Raw genomic sequence first — 19,397 nt, forward strand, 5'->3', positions numbered from 1 at the left:
ATACCATCAATATGAGAGACAGTAAGGTCTACTGGACAGAAGGCTAGTCTTGGTGGCAGAATAATCTGAAATTAAGTCCTCTATCTCTGAAACATATTGGCTTTGTGACCATTAACTTCACAATGGCATAGCGCCTCAGTAACTCAAATGGAATATAACTTGCAGAATCATAGCTCAGGCAGCAGAGAGAATTTCATCATTAGGAATTCCTAATATGGATCAAATCATATATCCAGATATAATAACAATAATAGTAATAAAAAACAATATCAGTTAAATGCTTTTGCCATGCTAAAATACAGAGGAATTATAATCATTGTGATGAAATAGAATTCTATCATATTTGACTTCCTTTCTAATGTTAAAGTTCAATGATGTCCTATACCATTTGAGTTTTTTTATAACCCTTACCTTCTGCCTTAGAATCAATACTAGATATCACTTCTGAGGCAGAAGAGCAATAACAACTAGATGATTGAGGTTAAGTGACTTGCCCAGGGTCACACAACTAAGAAGTATCTGAGGTCAAATTTCAGATCTGGTTCTCTATCCACTGAACCACCTAGCTGCCCCCTATCCTTCTGAAATTTTAAAACAAGATTTTATACGTATAATTGTGAAACTTTTTGTTCCCCCCACCAAAACACGCACAGAGAACAGAATGATTAATAGTCTTGGTCTGAAAAACCACATGATAAATCTTTGAAGAGCTGGTCTCAAAGCCAGGAAGAAGTGGTTTAAGTCATTCCTCTGAGAGACCCTGGACAAAATTCTTAACATCTCACTCCTCCAAGGTTATAAACTGCAGAGTAGGTACTGTCCTGCATTGGGAGCGGGAACTTCTTCATCTGCAACTTCCCTTAGCAAATGAAATCACAAGTCTGCTTCCTATCACTATTCCTGCTAAGTTTCTATGACAAACGGTTGTGTTTTTTTTTTTTTCTGTTACAAATGACTTTTAAGTTAAATGGAGATTTCCTGTAAAAGTACCAATGGTTATTCAGAGTGTATATTTCAAAGTCCTGGTGAGAGTCTGTCTATTGAATACCTCCTGTCTTGTTTTCTCTTCAGCCTAGGCATTTTTTAAATTATTGATTTAAAGGCACAACATTTTATTGCAGAAGCATTAATACATTCAAATAATCTTATCCCATTCCCATAACACAGAGAAAGCAGCATAAGTATAAAAAAATCCTTATTGTCTTGTATAGTCTAGATATACATCTAAAAATGGATGCCAGTGTCTAAGCACTCTGGGCTACTTACCAAATATGTTAAATAATAGTTATATACAGAATACCAGGGATTTCATGGTATAAAAATAAAGGTACAAGATTTCCCTCCTCCCCATGCCTGCTGAGGATGCATTTCCCCACCCCATTTCTTGGTATCTACAATATGTATTTATCTCTCTATGTGTGGCATTTTCATTGGTTAATCCAAAGGCACTGGACCTAAGAGTTTGAAATGCACATAATTTTAAATCTTTACAAAGGGGGACTCCAATGGCTAATCCCTTAAAGTATAAGACACTCAGAGACCTGGGATGCAAGAGAAAGATTTGGGGTTCTGCTTAAGCTACAGCATTACTACCTATTTGAGTAAGACAGGACAAATCAATGTACCAATCAATCAAGAAGCATTTAAGTGCTTTCAATGTGTTAGGCACTATGCTAAGTCCTGAGGATCCTAAAAAAGAAAAAGAAAAAGAACCCCTGCCCTCAAGGAACTTGCATTCTACCAGGGGATATTAAATGTCTACAAAAAGGAACATAGAAGATACCTACAGAAAAGTTAGAAGGTATCTCTAGAGGGAAAGGCATTACGACTTTCAAAAAATATGGTTAAAATAGGTAATCTTGAAAGCCTCTTATAGTTCTAATATTCTATGATCTTGTGATTCTGTGAGTCTATAAAGTCTGATTACATCTACCAATCTAGAAGCCAATTTTTACCCACTCTACTCCTATGGAAAAAAAAGTAGAGATTTGGGGATATTAAGTAACACTGGCTTTTGCTTCCCAGGTTCTTACAAAGGGAGATAAAATTTCATTTGCAATGACTTTAGCTGCAATTAAGTGAAATGGAGAGTTTCTCCAAATTATGTTTCAGTCAATGCAAAGATGATCTGAAGTTACTGCTTTTTCAAATCTTAGACATCACTATATTTCAGGATCACACAAGAAAGTAGTTTTATTGAACTAGACAGTGCAATACACTGAAATACATACTAGATAAAGGAAAAAGTGACTTTACTAAAGCAACTTAAGGATTTACTATCAGTAATAAAATTATGGGATCCAAGTTTTCATAAGTTTATTAATTTTTAAAAAGGTACAAACCTCTCCAGCGATAGGAAAATAACAATGAACCCTAATACTCATTATGGGGTTTTTGTTTAATCCAGAATTCATTTCCATTGACATGAGCAGTCGATGGGTTCTTGAAAGGTGTACATAACTTCTGAGCCATTTCCTGAGCAGAAGAGAGGCACATTCACATTCCGCACTCCACTTTCCCTACAACATTTGCAGAATCTAAAATGGTTATCGATATTGACATTGTAGATGGTAGCAGATGGGCATTTCCCATCACAAGAAGCAACATTTATCTGTTAAAGAGAAGGAAGAAGAAATGTGAGTCCATGAGAAGTTCCATTTTTGCCATTAGTGAGAGAATGAGTGATAACTCTAAATTGTGCTATGTCTAAAATACCATTCAAAGATAACTGTTTGAAGCGTTCAACATGCCAGTATTTAATGGAGGCAGGTAATGTAATGACTGTTCACTCATTAGGAGACCTGGCAGACTTTCATAATGGTCTGCTCCTAGCCCTGATGACTGGTTGGAGCCACTAAAGTCAGAACAACTTGGTATCATTTTTCCCCAGCCCCTTCCCTAATTATTACAATTCTCAGATGTCTATGGCTGCTGGCAGATTCCAGAAAATAAGTAAAAAAGGAAACATGACCAGGATAAGTAAGTGAAAGAAAATTAATTCTCACATCAAGTAAAATAATACCAATTGGCACATATGAGTCAGACCAAAAATTGCTAAAATGATAAAGCAAGAATAACATGGTTACCAATTAATTGGATTGTAGCCTATTGGAACTTGAACAAATGAGTCTATTGTAATCAGAATTACGCCATTCCCTATGAAGACTGTGGAAAGGGACAGTTCTCCAATAGGCATCAAAACGATAAAAGTTTGGAAAATAAGGGAAGTTTAAAGGAATTTGTTCTTATCCAAAGAAGCATTGCCACTGGGCAGGAAATTAATATAGTTGTGATTTCCCAGGTAAAAGCACCTCTCAGATAAGTAAACTCCCTCCACCAATTCTGATCACTCATTGTAACTTAGAATTTTAAATTTGGGAGACAGAGAAGGGAAGCAATTTGCCCAAGGAGATGCACACAGCATGTGTTAGAAGGAAGACAAAACCAGCTCCTCTCTGTTGCCCTGTTTCTTTGTCTCTCATTACCCCTTCTTCCCCTTCCCAGTTCTCTCCCTCCATTTCTATTTATTTTCTCTCTCCTTTATGGGTTCTGTTTGTGGTTGGCAACCATTTCAGCAAAGAGTAATTCACACATTGACACACATCATTTGAAGAAGATATTAATCATTTTTGTTGGAAGAATCAATCCCAGATTGTGACTCCAAATGTGGTTACATAATATAGCAGAGAGAGTTCTTGACACGGAATCAAACCACATGGATTTGAATCCTGAATATGGCCCATCTTAGTTGTATAACCAAGTGAAAATTTCTTCAAAAATCTGGGTCCTTTCTTAGTTGATTGACCAAGAAAAAAAATACCATAACTGAAGCATTCAATACAATAGTATTTAAGGGAGGGAGGTAATTTAATGACTGTTCATTGGTTAGAAGACCTGGCTGACTTTCATAATGGTCTGTTTCTACCCTAAAGACTGCTTGGAGCCATTAAGAAGTCAGAGCAATTTGGTATCAATTTCCCCTCAGCAACTTCCCATCTTAGATGTATGACCAAGAGAAAATTTATTCAAAAATCTGGGGCGCGGGTTATTCATCTATAAAATAAGAATTACAAAACTTGCACTATCTACCTTGGGGCTATCATAAGAGAAGCATTTCACAAAGAAGCATTATAAAAATATGAGCTATTATTGTCGCATATAAATCTGTCTTCTAGAAAGAAATGTCCATAGTTAGAAAAGAACAATGATTTTGCATACTCACAGGACTTTGACTTGTACAATCTTGTTTTTTTATGGTTGTTTTTACTGTTATTTTCTGGCACATTCTTTCTTCCCTTCGGCCTATGAAATAGAGGAAATATTTATTCCTTTAACATATCATGATGGAATCTTTGTGATTATGGAGTTTAAAATTAACATCCAATAACTAGATATTATATTTTTATAAAATTTTATTAATAATAAACTAACAAAGAAAACTAACTAAAAGGTATTAACCAGCCTGCTCCCAAGAGCAAAAAAAAAAGGAGAGGGAAGAGCTACAGAACTTATAAAACAATAACGTGACTATGCAAACATGGAGGCACAGGACAGATTAAAGAGAATTTGGGGAAATACTAAGGGACTTATAGGGAATGGAGTCCAAGGTTCAAAATCTCTATTTATACATGATATAATACAATATATTATTTCAACAATTTCCCTTAAATTTCCCAATTACATTTTGTTCCCAATTAGAATTTCATTCACATAAATTATTTGAATTTTAAAATCCTTACTTTCCATCTTGGAATCAATACTGTGATTTGGTTCCAATGTAGGACAGTAGTAAAAGCTAGGCAATGGGGGTTAAGTGACTTGCTCAGAGTCACACAGCTAGGGAGTGTCTGAAGCCAAATTTGAACCACAGACCTCCCATCTCTAAGTCCAGCTCTCAGTCCACTCAGCTACCTAGCTGGTCCTGTCTACCATTTTTAAGGGCAATGGTTTCATAATAATTCTTATGTTGACACCCTTAAGAACATCTTCTCACCTTTAGTGACTTCTATCTAGAATGTTTCACTGGATTTAAAAGATTAAAGATGGCATGCTGATTTTAGTACAAATACATCTATATACACTTCTAGTCATACACCTTATCTCTACTACCAGCCATTCTGCTAATAACTGCTTCTCATCATCTGGCAAAGTACCAATCCTGGAAAAACAGGGGAACACCGCACCAAAAGGGTAGAGATCCTCTACTCTCCTTTGACACTCCCTCCCTGGGACCAAGGAGACTTGAGAAATGTGTGACTAAACACAGTCTATGTAGCCTCTGGTCAGGTCATCAAACAATGCTTTATTTTTCTGTTTGCCTGGACTTTCTTGACATCTTCCATGTCACCATGTACATAACCTGCCCTACTATGGACCAAGTCATCATCTTTCTATCTACCCAGTCACTTCTTTGCCTGGAAATCACTCCCAGAAATGGACTGTTAAACTCTTTGAAAGGATGGATTGTCTCACATTTGTATTTGTGTCACCCTTGCTTGGGACAGTGACTGGGACATTTTATGGGCATGATAAAAGCTAATTTATTATTCATGCATATGTAATGGACATAAATGTAAGAATATATCTAAGAGAAGTATAGGAAGGCAATTGAAGAGGAAAAATGCTGAATCCCATATTGCTATTAACATTTTATTGATGCCTTTATATTTATACAATATTCACACAATAGCACTAAATTGTACAAACTGATTTGATGAATATAAAGTAAATTCATTACATCCCTGTGACTTTTTCATGGTGGATTTGTAGCAGGCAGCCAAATTCCACAATTATGGGATTTTAGGGCTTGGCAGGAGAAACAGAGAGATCATAAATTCCAACACCCTTATTTTCCTAATGAGAAACTGAGGCATAGAGAGAGGGTAAGTGACTTATTTATTGATGGTCACCCAATGGGGCTAGAGCAGTGATGGGTAAACTTTTTAAAGAGGGGGCCAGAGGAAAGGAAATGCTCATCTGTCTGTCTGTTTCTAAGGCAACTCTGGCAAAGTTTCATTGTATTGTATTCTATTCACTGTATTCATCAGGAATAACGTCCCACAGCTGGATAGAACATTTCAGGGGGCCACATCTGGCCCACGGGCCATAGTTTGCCCATCACTGATTTAGAGAAAAGGATGAAAGTAAAAGCCTGTAATTACTATTAATTCAGTGTTTCCACCCCCTACACATTGCATTAGGAACATTTTAAAAACTATTTTATGTTTCCTTAAAAGGGTATAGAGAAACATCAAAGAGTTTGGACTTAGGAAAACCTGGTTTCAAATCCCAAGTCCTTATTTTCAACTACAGGCACTTATTAACTTGGGCAAATAATGACATAAACTACCTGGGTCCATGTTTCCTCATCAGTAAAAGGAAAAGGTGGGACTTGAGGACATCTAAGATCTTTTCCAAAACTAACTCTATGATCCTATGATCTTTGCTCTTTTGCATCAGCATTGTTCTCATCTGTACTTTATTATCTGTAAAACAAGTTATCTTGATTCAACATATTCGTCCATATGCAGTTTATCATACTTGATTTGCATCCATGATTTGCTGCTATCCTCACTGGATGACCATCAATAATAAGCCATTTAACCTGTGAATGCCTCAGTTTCCTCATTTGAAAATAAGAGAGTTGAGGGGTAACTAGATAGAACATTGGATAGAGCTGTAGGTCTGGAGGAAGGAGAGCCTGAGTTCAGATTTGGCCTCAGACACTTGCTAGCTGCATGACCCTGGGCAAGTCCCTTAACTCCCACTGCAAAACCCTTACCACTCTTCTGCCTTTAAAATATCTAGTATCAATTCTAAGAATAGAAAGTAAAGGCTTTTTTTAAAAAAAAAAAGAAGAAAGGTGTTGAAATAGATGATTTCCATGTTTCTCCTGACCTGCCCTAAAATCCTGTGACTATGAAATTTGGTCTAATGTCACAAACCCACTATGTAAAAGTAACCGAGATGTAATTAATTCACTTTGAATGCATCACATCACTCTTTACAAACACTATTTGTAAAGAAAACAACACTCACAGTGGAAAACCAAATTAGAGATCGGTCTCTGCTATCGATCACATGCTTCCACTTAGAAATGCTTCCACAAGGAGTAGCAAGTCCTATTGGATTCTGACTGTGCCTTTCCTTACAGATTCTTGCACAAAAAAATGCTCAAGTAGAAAAATCCTATCCTTAAAATCATTGAATTTTGAATATAAGATTATATTTCATGTAAGATTACATGTAATGTAAATTAACATTCGCTATAAGATTATAATGCAGTTACAAACCTCATTTTCCAAAATAAATTCTCATTGGTATTGCTCAGATGATCTTTTTCTACTAGACCCAGAAAAATGTGAATGAAAAATCTGGGAGATAGGTTTGTTGCTGTTGTTCAGGTAGTTCAGCCATGTTCGACTCTTCGTGATCCCATTTGGGGTTTTCTTGGCAAAGATACTGATGTGGTTTGCTCTTTCTTTTTCTAGCTCATTTTACAGATGAGAAAACTGAGGCAAGCAGGGTTAAGTGAGTTGCCCAGGATCACACAGCTAGTAAGTCTCTGAGGTTGGATTTGAACTCAGGAAGATGAGACTCCCTGACAACAGAGCGGGTGCTCTATACATTATGCTACCGAGCTGCCCCAAAATAGATGTAAATAGAGAGCAATAGAAATATATACATATGATGACAATGATATGTGTGTGCATATATGCCATATATCCAGTTATAGAATACATACACACCATAGGTAGTGTTTACTTGTGTCTTTTCTTATATATCTTCTTCAGCAAAAACAAAGGCCAGAACAAACAACTTGCTGAGTATGTGCAGGTGTAATGTTTTCCCCGACAGCATTTTTAGTATTCCTTTCAGATGTACTTTTCCAACTTGAATAAAGAATGCTAAGCGGACAGGTGAATCTACTATACTACTATATTAAGAGTGTAGATAATGGAATATTTTAAAATGTACTTTACAAAAAAGATGAAAACTGTCCACTTTCAAGTAAAATAAAGTAAAAGCCGAGCTGGCTGGCACCGTCCCAAACAGAAAGCTCTCGAAACCTGCATTTCTTCAAGCAAGTAATTAGCACTGATACCTCAGCTGGAATTGAGCCAATGGAGGTTATTTTAGGATTGTGAGCCTTTTGTTTATTGTTCCTGGCTCTTGGCTGAGGATCAAAGAAAGAGTGAGAAAGAGAGGTCTCTCAGGACTTTCACCAACAATTTTGATTTGCATGTAGGGTTCACTGCCCTTTCATTGACTTGTATGGTTTTGGAGAAGGAATAAATCAAAGTAATGTCATAGCATGAATTAATCAGAATTTTTGTCAAATTATTGACATATCCCTTTTCTGTAATATAGTTTTCTCTGTAACTGTAGCTGTGTTATGAGTTCTTTAGTAGAGAGAACTCCCAGGTGAGGACACTCCTCTACTAACACAAATCTACTCTGTAACATAGTCTTGGAGAATAGTTTGGGATACTAAAAGGTTGTGACTTGCCTAGGATCCCCCAGCAGGTACATTTCAGAGTTAGAACTTGAACTCAGTTCTTCTTGAGTTAAGGCTAAATCTTTTATCAACCTTGTGACATTGCCTCTTACTGTAAACAAAACATGCTTCATAATTTATCACAGTTCCTCTTAGACTAAGTGGTATCCCTGTCTGAAGGTCTTTTGAATATAGGGATCAAGGACAATGAGAAGAAATACTCTGTCTTTAATATACCAAGCAGTGGTTCCCAAACTTTTTTGGCCTACTGCCCCCTTTCCAGAAAAAAATGTTACTTAGCGCCCCTGGAAATTATGGAACTATTTATTGAACTCAGAAAAGAATGTAATACAAAAAAAGTGTGGCCATCACCGCCTCTCTGGATTGCTGCAGCACCCACCAGGGGGCAGTGGCACCCACTTTGGGAATCACTGATATAAAGCTTTAGACAAGGTGTCAGGAAATCTCACTTCTGATACTTGCTATTTAAAAAATGATGGGAAAGTCTACTCTGAGTCTCATTTTCCTTATGTTTAATATGGGAATAATGATGTTTTATCTGAGTTACTCTGAGACTAAAATAAATTTTATATACATGTATATAAAGAACAATACAGACTCAAAGTGATACATAAATGTAAATTATTGTCATAATTATTGTTGTCATCATTACTATTGATGCTGTTGCTATTGTTTTCAACCTGGTATTACTGTGTTCACCATCATCATTATTGTTAGAACAAGATTGTTTCCTTACTATTGTTGTCCATTTTTATTGTTATTGGCTTTGTCACAACTGTTGTTTTCTTAAGTGTTGCTGTTATCTCATTGTAATTGTTTTCCTTGTTATTGTATCTTTAACAATCATTATTGCTGTCCTGGTTCTTGTCATATTATTGCTATTATCCTCATTAGTACTGTGGTAATGGCATTATAAATTTTGTTAACATGCTCATCATTTTGTAATCATTCTTATAGGTATTATTATTGGGGTTTTTTCATTACTACCATTCTTGTCATTTTGTGTTCATCATTGTTAGTATTGTTGCTGTGTTTATTATTATTATTGTCATAAATATTATTTCATCGCTATTTTTGTGTTACTGGCTGTTGTTATTCTTGCTCTCATCATCATGGTGATTATTTGCTGAATATTCACAAGGGAGTTGAAACACACGGAGTCATGAAGTTATTCTGCATACAAGAGTCAATACTCTATATCAGGGGCTCTTAACCATTTTTATATCATGGACCTCTCTCGAACATGGATAAAGGCCATAGCCTCTCCTGATAATTTTTAATATATCCATAATGATAAATTTCAGTTAGTTTAGTAAAAATTAATATGTATATTTTTAACTTATGAAGTTCATATCCTTCCCTCTCTCCCTTCAAAGGACTTCTAATCTTAGGTCAAGAACCCTGGTCGATGTAGATCTGAGATCTTGGGGCTCATTAGTTCTATTGGGCAACTTAACATAATATTTAATAAATATTTTATTTTTGCTCAATTATATGTAAAGCAATGTTAATATTCATTTTGAAGTTTTGAATTCCAAATTCTCTTCCTCCTTCCCATTCTCCCTCCCTCCATCCCTCCCCCTCCTCAGTACAATAAACAATCTGATAAAGATTTTGTGCTTGTAGTCACATAAAACATTTATCCATATCAGTCATTTTGTGGAAGAAATCTCAAACAAAAAAAGAAGTAAAAAGAAGATGAAATATAGTATGTTTTAGTCTTCATCAGTTCTTTCTCAGAGAGCAGATGGCATTTTTCCCAATGAGTCTCTGGGGATTATTTTGGATTACTGCATTGCTAAGAATAACTAGGTCATTTATAGTTGTTGGTCAAAACATATTGTTGTCACTATGTACAATATTCTTCTAGTTCTGCTCATTTTGCTTTGCATCAGTTCATGTAAGTCTTTCTATATTTTTCTACCATACTGCTTGTTATTTTTTATGGCATAAAGATATTCCATCACAACCATATACCATAACTTGTTCATTCATTCCCTAATTAATGAATCCAATTTTTTGCTACTCGAAAAGAGCCACAATAAACATTTTTATATTAATAGGTCCTTTTCCCATGTTTTAATCTCTTTGTGATATAGACCTACTAATGGTATTGATGGATCAGAGAATGCATAATTTTAGAGTCCTTTAAGTATTGTTCCAAATTGCTCTCCAGAATTGTTTGATAAGATCACAACACCACCAACAGTTTATTAGTGTCCTAATTTTCCCACATTTCCTCCAACATTTCTCATTTTCCTTTTCTATTATATTATCAAATCTAATAGGTGTGGAGGTGGTACTCAGAATTGTTTAAATATGATTTCTCTATTCAAGTAATTTAGAGCATTTTCACACTACTATAGGTGGCTTCGTTTGATTTCCTCATCTAAAAACTGCCTATTTATCCTTTGCCCACTTAACAATTGGAGAATGACTTTTATTTTTATACATTTGACTTAGTTCTCTGTATATTTGAGAAATAAGATCTTTATCAGAGATACTATAAAAAGTTTTTTTCTTGCTTTCTGCTTTCCTTCTGATCTTAGTTGCATTTGCTTTGTACAAAAAAAATGTTAATGTAATATAATTGAAATTATCCATTTTATATTTATAATTCCCTCTATCTCTTACTGGTCCTAAATTCTTTCTTTATCCATATATCTGACAGGTAAACAATTCCATGTTCCCCTAATTCACTTATGGTTTCACCATTAATGTTTAGATCATATACCCATGTTGATCTTATTTTGGTATATTGTGTGAAATGTTGGTCTATTTTCCCAGTCTCTGCCATACAATTTTCTAATTTTCCAACAGATTTTGTCAAATAGTGATTTCTTGTCCCCAAAACTTGGATCATTTGATTTATCAAACACTAAATTGCTATGGTTCTTTATTACTAGGTTTTGTATACCTTATCTATTCCACTGAACCACCACTCTTTTTATTAGCCAGTACTAGATTATTTATTATTATAATTAATATTTTTGGTTTATTCTCTAGAGATCTCTAAGCATACTACCATTTTCAAAGAGTGATAATTTTGCTTCTTTATTTCCAATTTTAATTCCTTCAATTTCTTTTTCTTCTCTTATTGCTATAGCTAGCATTTCTAGTACAATACTGAATGATAGCAGTAATAATGGGCATCCTTGCTCCACTCCTAATCTTACTGGGAAAGTTTCTAACTTGTCCCCCTTGGAGATAATGCTTGCTGATGGTTTTAGGTAGATACTACTTATCATTCTAAGGAAAGTTCCATTTATTAATATGCTCTCTAGTGTTTTTAATAGGAAGGGATATTTAATTTGTCAAAAAAATTTCTGCATTGATTGAAATAATCATAATTTCTGTTGATTTATTTATATGGTCAATTATAATCATAGTTTTCCTAATATTAAAAAAGCACTCCATTCCTGGTATAAATCCCACCTTATGATAAATGGTCCTTATGATATATTGCTGTAATTTTCTTTCTAGTGTTTTATTTAAATTGTTTGCATCAATATTCATTAGGGAGATTGGTTTCTAATTTTCTTTCTCTAATTTTTCCTTTATTGCTTTAGGTATCATTAGTACATTTGTGTCATAAAAGGAATTTGGTAGGACTCCTTCTTTGCCTATTTTTCCAAATAATTTATATAGTCCTGGGATTAATTGTTAGCTTAAGAAAACATTAAAACAGAACGCTGCACTGGGCTCCATATAGAAATCCACTGAGTTCTTTTCTTTCTACCTTTATTCTGGGTTATTGTTGTTGTTCATGCTTCATTTTCAAAGAGGACCAATGATATCATGGGGGTGATGTCTTAACTTGGTTATAAATTATCTTTACGTAAAGCAGAGCTGCACAAAGTCATCAGCCTCACTCTCTCTTCCAGAGTCAGCAAAACCCAGTAATAAGACAAAAACCAAGAAGACTGGTAACAGCCTAGGATACAGTGGGTGACTTTGGTATTTTTGATGTCTGACCAAGGTATAAGTGCTCCATAGTACCTATCTTCATAGCTGTTGGAACAAATTTCCCATTCTGTCAGGGGAAATCTCCACATGTCCTGGGCATGTACCTCTAGTATATTGAATTTCTAGAATATTCCCCAAAAAATCCTACGCTAATACTTCAACATGTCCTAAAATTCACCACAGGTTCCCACAGGCTATGCCACCAGAATAGACATTCTTGGATTTTCTACCCCATTGGGAAGGCTTTGAATATAGACTCAGAAGCAAGGTCATATCTACTGAATGAAGACTTGATGACCAAAGTTTGAAGAAAGAGGAAGAATAGAAGGTGGTTTTGTACCTGGAGTCAGAGGCCATCAGTTCAAATCCCAGCTCTGCTACTTACTGCCTAAATAAACTTGGATGAACAATTCTCCGATCCTAGTTTCCTCATCTGTAAAATGAAAGGAGTTGGACTAGATGGCCTCTAAGGTCCTTTTTGGCTCAAATTCTATGATCCTGAGAGGTTCATGACCAATAGGCTAGCATGAAGTTGATCATTTTGTTGGCTATAAAAGCCCATGAAATAAGTTTTTATAATGAAAAGCGTACAAATCTTGTATTCAGATACCTGGAGTTTGAGTCCTAATAGAGACACTTCTCAATTTTGTTACTAGGGATAAATTGCTTCATTTCAGTCAGACTGAGATAACATTTGAAAGGAAATTGCTGGGATTTGGGGAAAGGGAAGTATGGACCAGCAAACTGTAGGATGGATTGCTGCAAAGGAATAAAACCTGAGACATGTATCATATTGTTCCATGATGAATGCAATAAGAAAATGAATTTAAGCATCCAAAGACCAGTAAGAATAGGAGTCCTAGGTTGTCTCCTATGCCCAAAGCGGTCTCCTTTTCCCTTTTAAAATCTAGCTCATAGAAGAGGCAGTGTGGTACTCAGGATCCATATTTGTAGGAAAAGGATATTAGACTAGATCAGTGATGGGCAAACTTTTTAAAGAAGGAGCCAAAGGAAAGGAAATTCTCATCTGTCAATCTATTTCTAAGGCAACTCTTTTGAAGTTTCATTGTATTGTATCCTACTCATTGCATTCGTCAGATTAGGAATAATATCACATGGCCAGATAGAACATTTCAGGGGGCTGCATCTGGCCTGAGGGCTGTAGTTTGCCCATCACTGGACTAGATCATCTAAGATCCTTCTAACTCTAATCTATGATCATAATCAGAATCTCCCCTGTTACCTCCTCAAAATATCTGGTATTGAAACAAAAATGCATCATCTGTTTGAATGTTGTTTTCTCCAAGAAGAGTGTAAGTTCTTTCAGGGATCAGTTTCCATTTTTTTGTCTTTCTATTTCAAAATCACATAGTAAATATTCCTAAATTGACCTCATTAGAAATGGGAAAAAAGACAAAATGGAATAAAATTATATTTCATAAAGAAGTGCATGGGAGTGGAGGAGAGAAGACAATGGAAGAGTGAAAGAGGTTAGAGACAGTTTTTTGTGACCATAAAGGAATGGAAAAGAAAGAGATGCTTGTCAATAGGAAATGGCTGAACAAAGTATGGTACATGAATTGGAATGGAAGACCATTGTGCTGTAAGAAATGACAAAATAGAGAATTTCAGAAAAATTCAAAAAATCTTGTATGAACTAATGCAGAGTGAAATGAGCAGAACCAGGAGAATAATTTATACTATAGCAAACAACAGTATAAAAACAAATAACTTTGAAAGACTTAATATTTTGGATCGGTACAATGACCAACCATTATTCCAACAGACCCATGAATGGAGCATGGTACCGACCTTCTGAAAATACTAATATAAAGTAGGAGACAGTACTTTTTGGGACATGACCAATATAGAATTTGTTTTGCTTGTCTATGCAGTTTTGTTACAAGGATTTTATTTTTTGTTTTTCAGTTGGGGGGAGGAGTGAATGCTTGTTAACTGAAAAATATTTAAATAAAAAAAGATAAATGGCACCATGCTTGGTGCAAGACAGAAAAAAAAATTGACCTTATTATAAATAAAAGTAGAAGACAGAGGAACTACAGTCAAATTACAAGATTATTCTTCATAGAGAAGCAAAATGGGAATCAACTCACACCTAGGGGTGAGAAGAAATATTATCTAAAGGATATATGATCAACTGGGTGCCTCAGTAACCAGTAGAGCAATAAATCAGCTCAAACAAACATCAAGGTATATTAGTTTTCCATGAGAATACATGGAATGGAAGGTATGGTGGGTGGAATGTGGATTAATGTTACACTCAAGGAAAAAAAAAGAAACACTGACCCTTTGAAGCCCTCTAACAGATATGATGTTTTTCCCATAAAGGGTGGAATTTGAACCTCTGCAAAGGAAGCATCTTCTTGTTCTCCAAAGAGTAATGACTTGGATCCAAAGGTCATCCCAGAAAATAAGTTGGAGGTATTGATCAGAGGAAGAAGAGACTAGTGGTGGTTGGTAAATCCCTGCTGAGAAATGCTGAGGTAGATATATGTCATCCCGACATGAACAGTAGGGAAGTAAGCTTGCCTATCAAATGGAGATAATGCTCATACCACGTACGCCTCTCAGAGCTTTTCAGATGAAGACAACTGGTAAATCGTAAAGTACTGCCTACATGTGATATTTGGAGAAGCTTAATTATATTCCAGAAAGAAAACCCAAAATCCGAAACCTGGTAGCCAAGTGAAGCCAAACAATGTCACATATTATTAAATTTCCTCAAATTTGGCAATATCAACTAACTCTCTCCTCTGAATTTTCATAAAACCAGTACTTTTTATCAGCAAAAATTTAACTGCTATGCAAGGTAACATTTTTATTATACTTACAGATCTTGCAGCAGCCTTCATTTATTACTGTTATGATACCTTCATTCTAAGAAAAAGAGAAAATATATATATAATCACTGAAACACCAAAATAGAAACACCAAAACATTTATAATTTTCATGTTTAAAAAAAATGAAATTCTCAGTGACTTAGTGGATAGCAAGATCTAGAGATCGGAGGCCAAGGACTGAAATCCAACCTCGGACACTTCCCACCTGTGTGACCCTAGGCAAGCCACTTAACTCCAACAGCCTACCCCATTCCACTCGTCTGCCTTGGAACTGATGCTCTTAGTATTGGTTCTAATACAGCAGGTAAGGTTTGGGGGGAAAAAAAGGAAATTCTGGGGAAACGGGATCTATGAGGTCAGGTAAAATAACACATTTTTTTGATTTATAAAATAAAAGATTTGGATTATCTCTAAGATTCATGTGAGTCTTGACACTGGGATTCATGTGTTTCTTGAATTTACACATAAATGTCAGAAAAATATTTGATTAACTATCATCTAAAATATAACCCTGCAATATGCACTGACATATGTTTGCTTAATAATATCAAATATGACATTTTAATATTTTTAAATTAAGTACAAACCTTTTTACATTCAGTCTCATTAAAAGGAGGACAGACAACACTATAGCCCAGAATCATCGTCCCTTCATCTGTCATTACACACTCATATCTACTACAGTTAAAAACCCATGAACTTCCCTCCTAGAAAAGAAAAAGTGACAGCATTAGTTAAATAACACAAATTAGTGCTCTTTTCAAAAGAAATGGCCACATTTTCTTTCCTAATTAGTAAAGGGTCAAATGAAAATGGGGAGAGCATTTTTACTAGAAAATATCGCTGTAGTTTCATTTGTTGTCAATGGCATCCTATTTTTCAATCTCCTTTAATTCATTGTAAATTATAAAAAGTTCAATGTGAAATGGAAGACTAGAAATTGAAGAAAAAGTTAAAGGTGGAGGGAAGCTCTTTTTCAGTGAGTCTGAATGGGTAAATGACAAAATGTAAGGTGGTGTGTCTGTGAGGATGAATTTTTACAGTCTGGAAATGCCATCACAATGAACTTTCCAAGTAATGAACCCCATTGCCCAATTCTTCAGCCATGGAACCAATACACATGATTGATTCAAAGGCAGAAGATAATGGTTTAAATAAAAAAGAAAATCAATGACCTTATCTTAAACACAATTACATATCATTAAGTTCTGACAAGAGGGCATCAGTTGCTTCTGTGACTCATATGGTGCATGATTTTGTGACATATATGCACATATTTGACCAGGGGTGGTGGTAAAGGATGTTAACTTGACTTCTGAAAGATAGTGGTTTGGAAAATTGGCCTCCTCTTGTTTGGAATATTTGCAGTAGTCTGAAGGATACTTACAGCAAAACATAAACTTGAAAATTTCCCTATATTCTATGTTAATAAATGAAATTATAAATTATACACAAAAACATCATCATCATCGTATTTCTGAAAAGACCCTCATGTAATTTTATGATAATTGTTGACAAACAAATACAGATATATTATGACATTATTTAATTCAACTCTATGTCAATTTAAATAGCAAACATTTTGAACTTTTATTTTAGACTAGCATTGCAACTCTAAAGGTATTCTGATTTCTGGATTTGTCAATAACCACCAACAAATTCCAGATGGACACATCTATAACTCCTGTGACAAATTCAGAGTGTTGTCTGAGGCTCAGGGAAACTGTATGATTGAGTCACAGTCACCAACTAGTAAATATTAAAGGAAACATTTGAACTCAGGTCTTCATGACTCCAGGATTGGAAAGTTAACCAATTCAATTCAATTCAACAGGCATTTATTAATTGCCAACTAAATGTAAGACATTGGGATAGATACAGAGTGTGCAGACAAAAAATAAAATTTCTTGCCTTTGTGGAGCTTTCATTCTACTAGTCTACCTCTCACTCTGTTAATGAGTTCTTAATATTCATTTTCTTTTATTTAGAAGGATGAATCCCAAAGTAAGACTCTGAGAACCATTTAGCATCACCACAAAAAAATCCTTTAGGAACTCTTATTCCAAAATCTCTTCCTTGTCTCAAATGTAATTGAATTTTGATTACAAGCTAGCCATTAGAAAAGTACCCATCTTTGGTATTCAGACACATATAATAACAAAGATGCTTCTCTCTGACATGTTTCCAATACCTCCACAAACAATGATAATTGTTGACAAATGAATACAGATATATTATGAAATATATTACATATTTCTTTACTCGTGGTATTCAAGGCTTGATACCTCATATATAAATGTATCATTTTCAATCTTGAAACTACAGGACACGTTCTTGCAGGTGCCACAACAATCATAATCGCTGGCAGAAGGAACATATTCTTGATGCTGTGTAAAATAATAAAATAGCAAAATAAATATCAAATAAACCATGAGGAAAAAATTTTTTAAATACAACTAAGTCCCAATTAGTATGAATAATAAGTCCTGTGAAATGATTGTATACATTTTAGTTTGTACTTTTCAAAGTTGTGATTATGTTAAGTATGGGCATTGGCACCAGCCTAGTGAGATATGTATGGCACTATAAATAATGGACCACTTCCTAAAATTCATTATTTACAATAATCAGGACCTGCTATGGTTACCACCTTTGAAAAGATTAACTAGTTCTGATAAATATTATTCCAGTACAGAATGATAAAATGTGAGAACTACGGACCTTAGAAGGCATCTAATCCAACTCTCTCATAATTACAGACCTTCCCGAGGCAGGTAGACATTTCCAAAACTGCATCAAATTAATTTAAATGATGATTAGCTTTAGTGATGCTATTAGGAATGGTTTTAATGATAACCTTTGCATCTTTCAATTTTTTTCTAGTTGCATCAATTCCTGAACATGTATAGTATCTACAGCAAGATGAGTTGTGTAAAGTCAGAGGCTCGCCTTTTGCACATATCAGCACACAGTAGACTGAAAATTTGCTTTAGGTCTGTCATTCTCAAAAAAGTGGACTATTTTAATCATTGAAACATCCACTTAAGCAAAAGCCTTTAACCTTTAAAACAGTCATTATTTCAAACAATCACAAATGACTTCCTGAGATACTCTTTCAGTGACATTGAATACGATAATGTATGAAAAGCACTTAGAAAAATGGCATATAAAAGTAGTCTATTAGCAGACCATGTTTTTACAAGATACTTACTTCTTCACATTCTTTTGAACAATTCACCATAGAAATATTCATGACATGATAGCCTGTACTGTTATCCTTTTCTTCCAAACATTCTATTGGATAACAGTAATCTCCTTCCAAATATTTTATCATGGACTCTCCTGGATTCAAGACATTTACTTCTTGAAATACACACACATTATCCTTTTCTAAGAAAAGGAAAAATAACATATTAACAGGGAAAGGCAATATTCAATTTTTCATCAGACATCAACAACAAAAATTTTTGTGTGGCCTGGACTTATGATTTTATTGGTAAAGAAAGTTCTCTACCAGTGCTGGCTAGTATGCTAGGCAGCTTAAAGTGTTAAAGAGGTGGCTAGAGTAATAAGAAACTAAGTGACTTTCCCAGGGTCACATGGTAAGGCAATCCCCAACTTCCTGATTTCTATCTATCCTAAGTTACCTGTAACCAAGAAAATGTACTACTTCTGTATTATTTCAAATCCTTAATTGTTTTCAAAATGATGAAGGAGGAGCAGCTAGATAGCACAGTGGATAAAACACTGGGCTTGAAATCAGGAAGACTCATCTTTTTGGATTCAAATTCATGTGACCCTCATAAGTTATACAACACTGTTGACCTCAATTTCCTCATCTGTAAAATGAGTTGAAGAAGGAAATGGCAAAACACTCTAGTATCTTTGCCATGAAAATCCCAAATGGGATCACAAAGAGTCAGACATGTCTGAAATGACTAAACAAAATGATGAAGGACTTAGCAGTTCAGTCATTCATGGACCCTGTGATCTTGTTGGTTCACATATGCTCTCCAGTGACAGAGATCACAATTATCTCTAACTTAGCAAA

The 19,397-nt window shown here is 35.0% G+C and overlaps 1 protein-coding gene across 1 annotated transcript in view; it reads right to left on the reverse strand.

Annotated features, from left to right (window-relative positions):
* Positions 1–2,410: 2,410 nt before the first annotated feature.
* OTOGL (otogelin like) overlaps positions 2,411–19,397 on the reverse strand; it is a 220,029-nt gene continuing 203,042 nt past the window's right edge. The window contains exons 53-58 of the mRNA XM_044679180.1: positions 18,558–18,736; positions 17,632–17,733; positions 15,934–16,053; positions 15,337–15,382; positions 4,223–4,302; positions 2,411–2,611 (exon numbers count right to left, since the gene is read on the reverse strand). Of these exons, the coding sequence (XP_044535115.1) occupies positions 2,411–2,611; positions 4,223–4,302; positions 15,337–15,382; positions 15,934–16,053; positions 17,632–17,733; positions 18,558–18,736 (728 nt within the window). The remainder of the gene's footprint in view (positions 2,612–4,222; positions 4,303–15,336; positions 15,383–15,933; positions 16,054–17,631; positions 17,734–18,557; positions 18,737–19,397) is intronic.

The sequence above is a fragment of the Gracilinanus agilis genome, chromosome 5 (assembly GCF_016433145.1).
Source record: "Gracilinanus agilis isolate LMUSP501 chromosome 5, AgileGrace, whole genome shotgun sequence".
NCBI lineage: Eukaryota > Metazoa > Chordata > Mammalia > Didelphimorphia > Didelphidae > Gracilinanus > Gracilinanus agilis.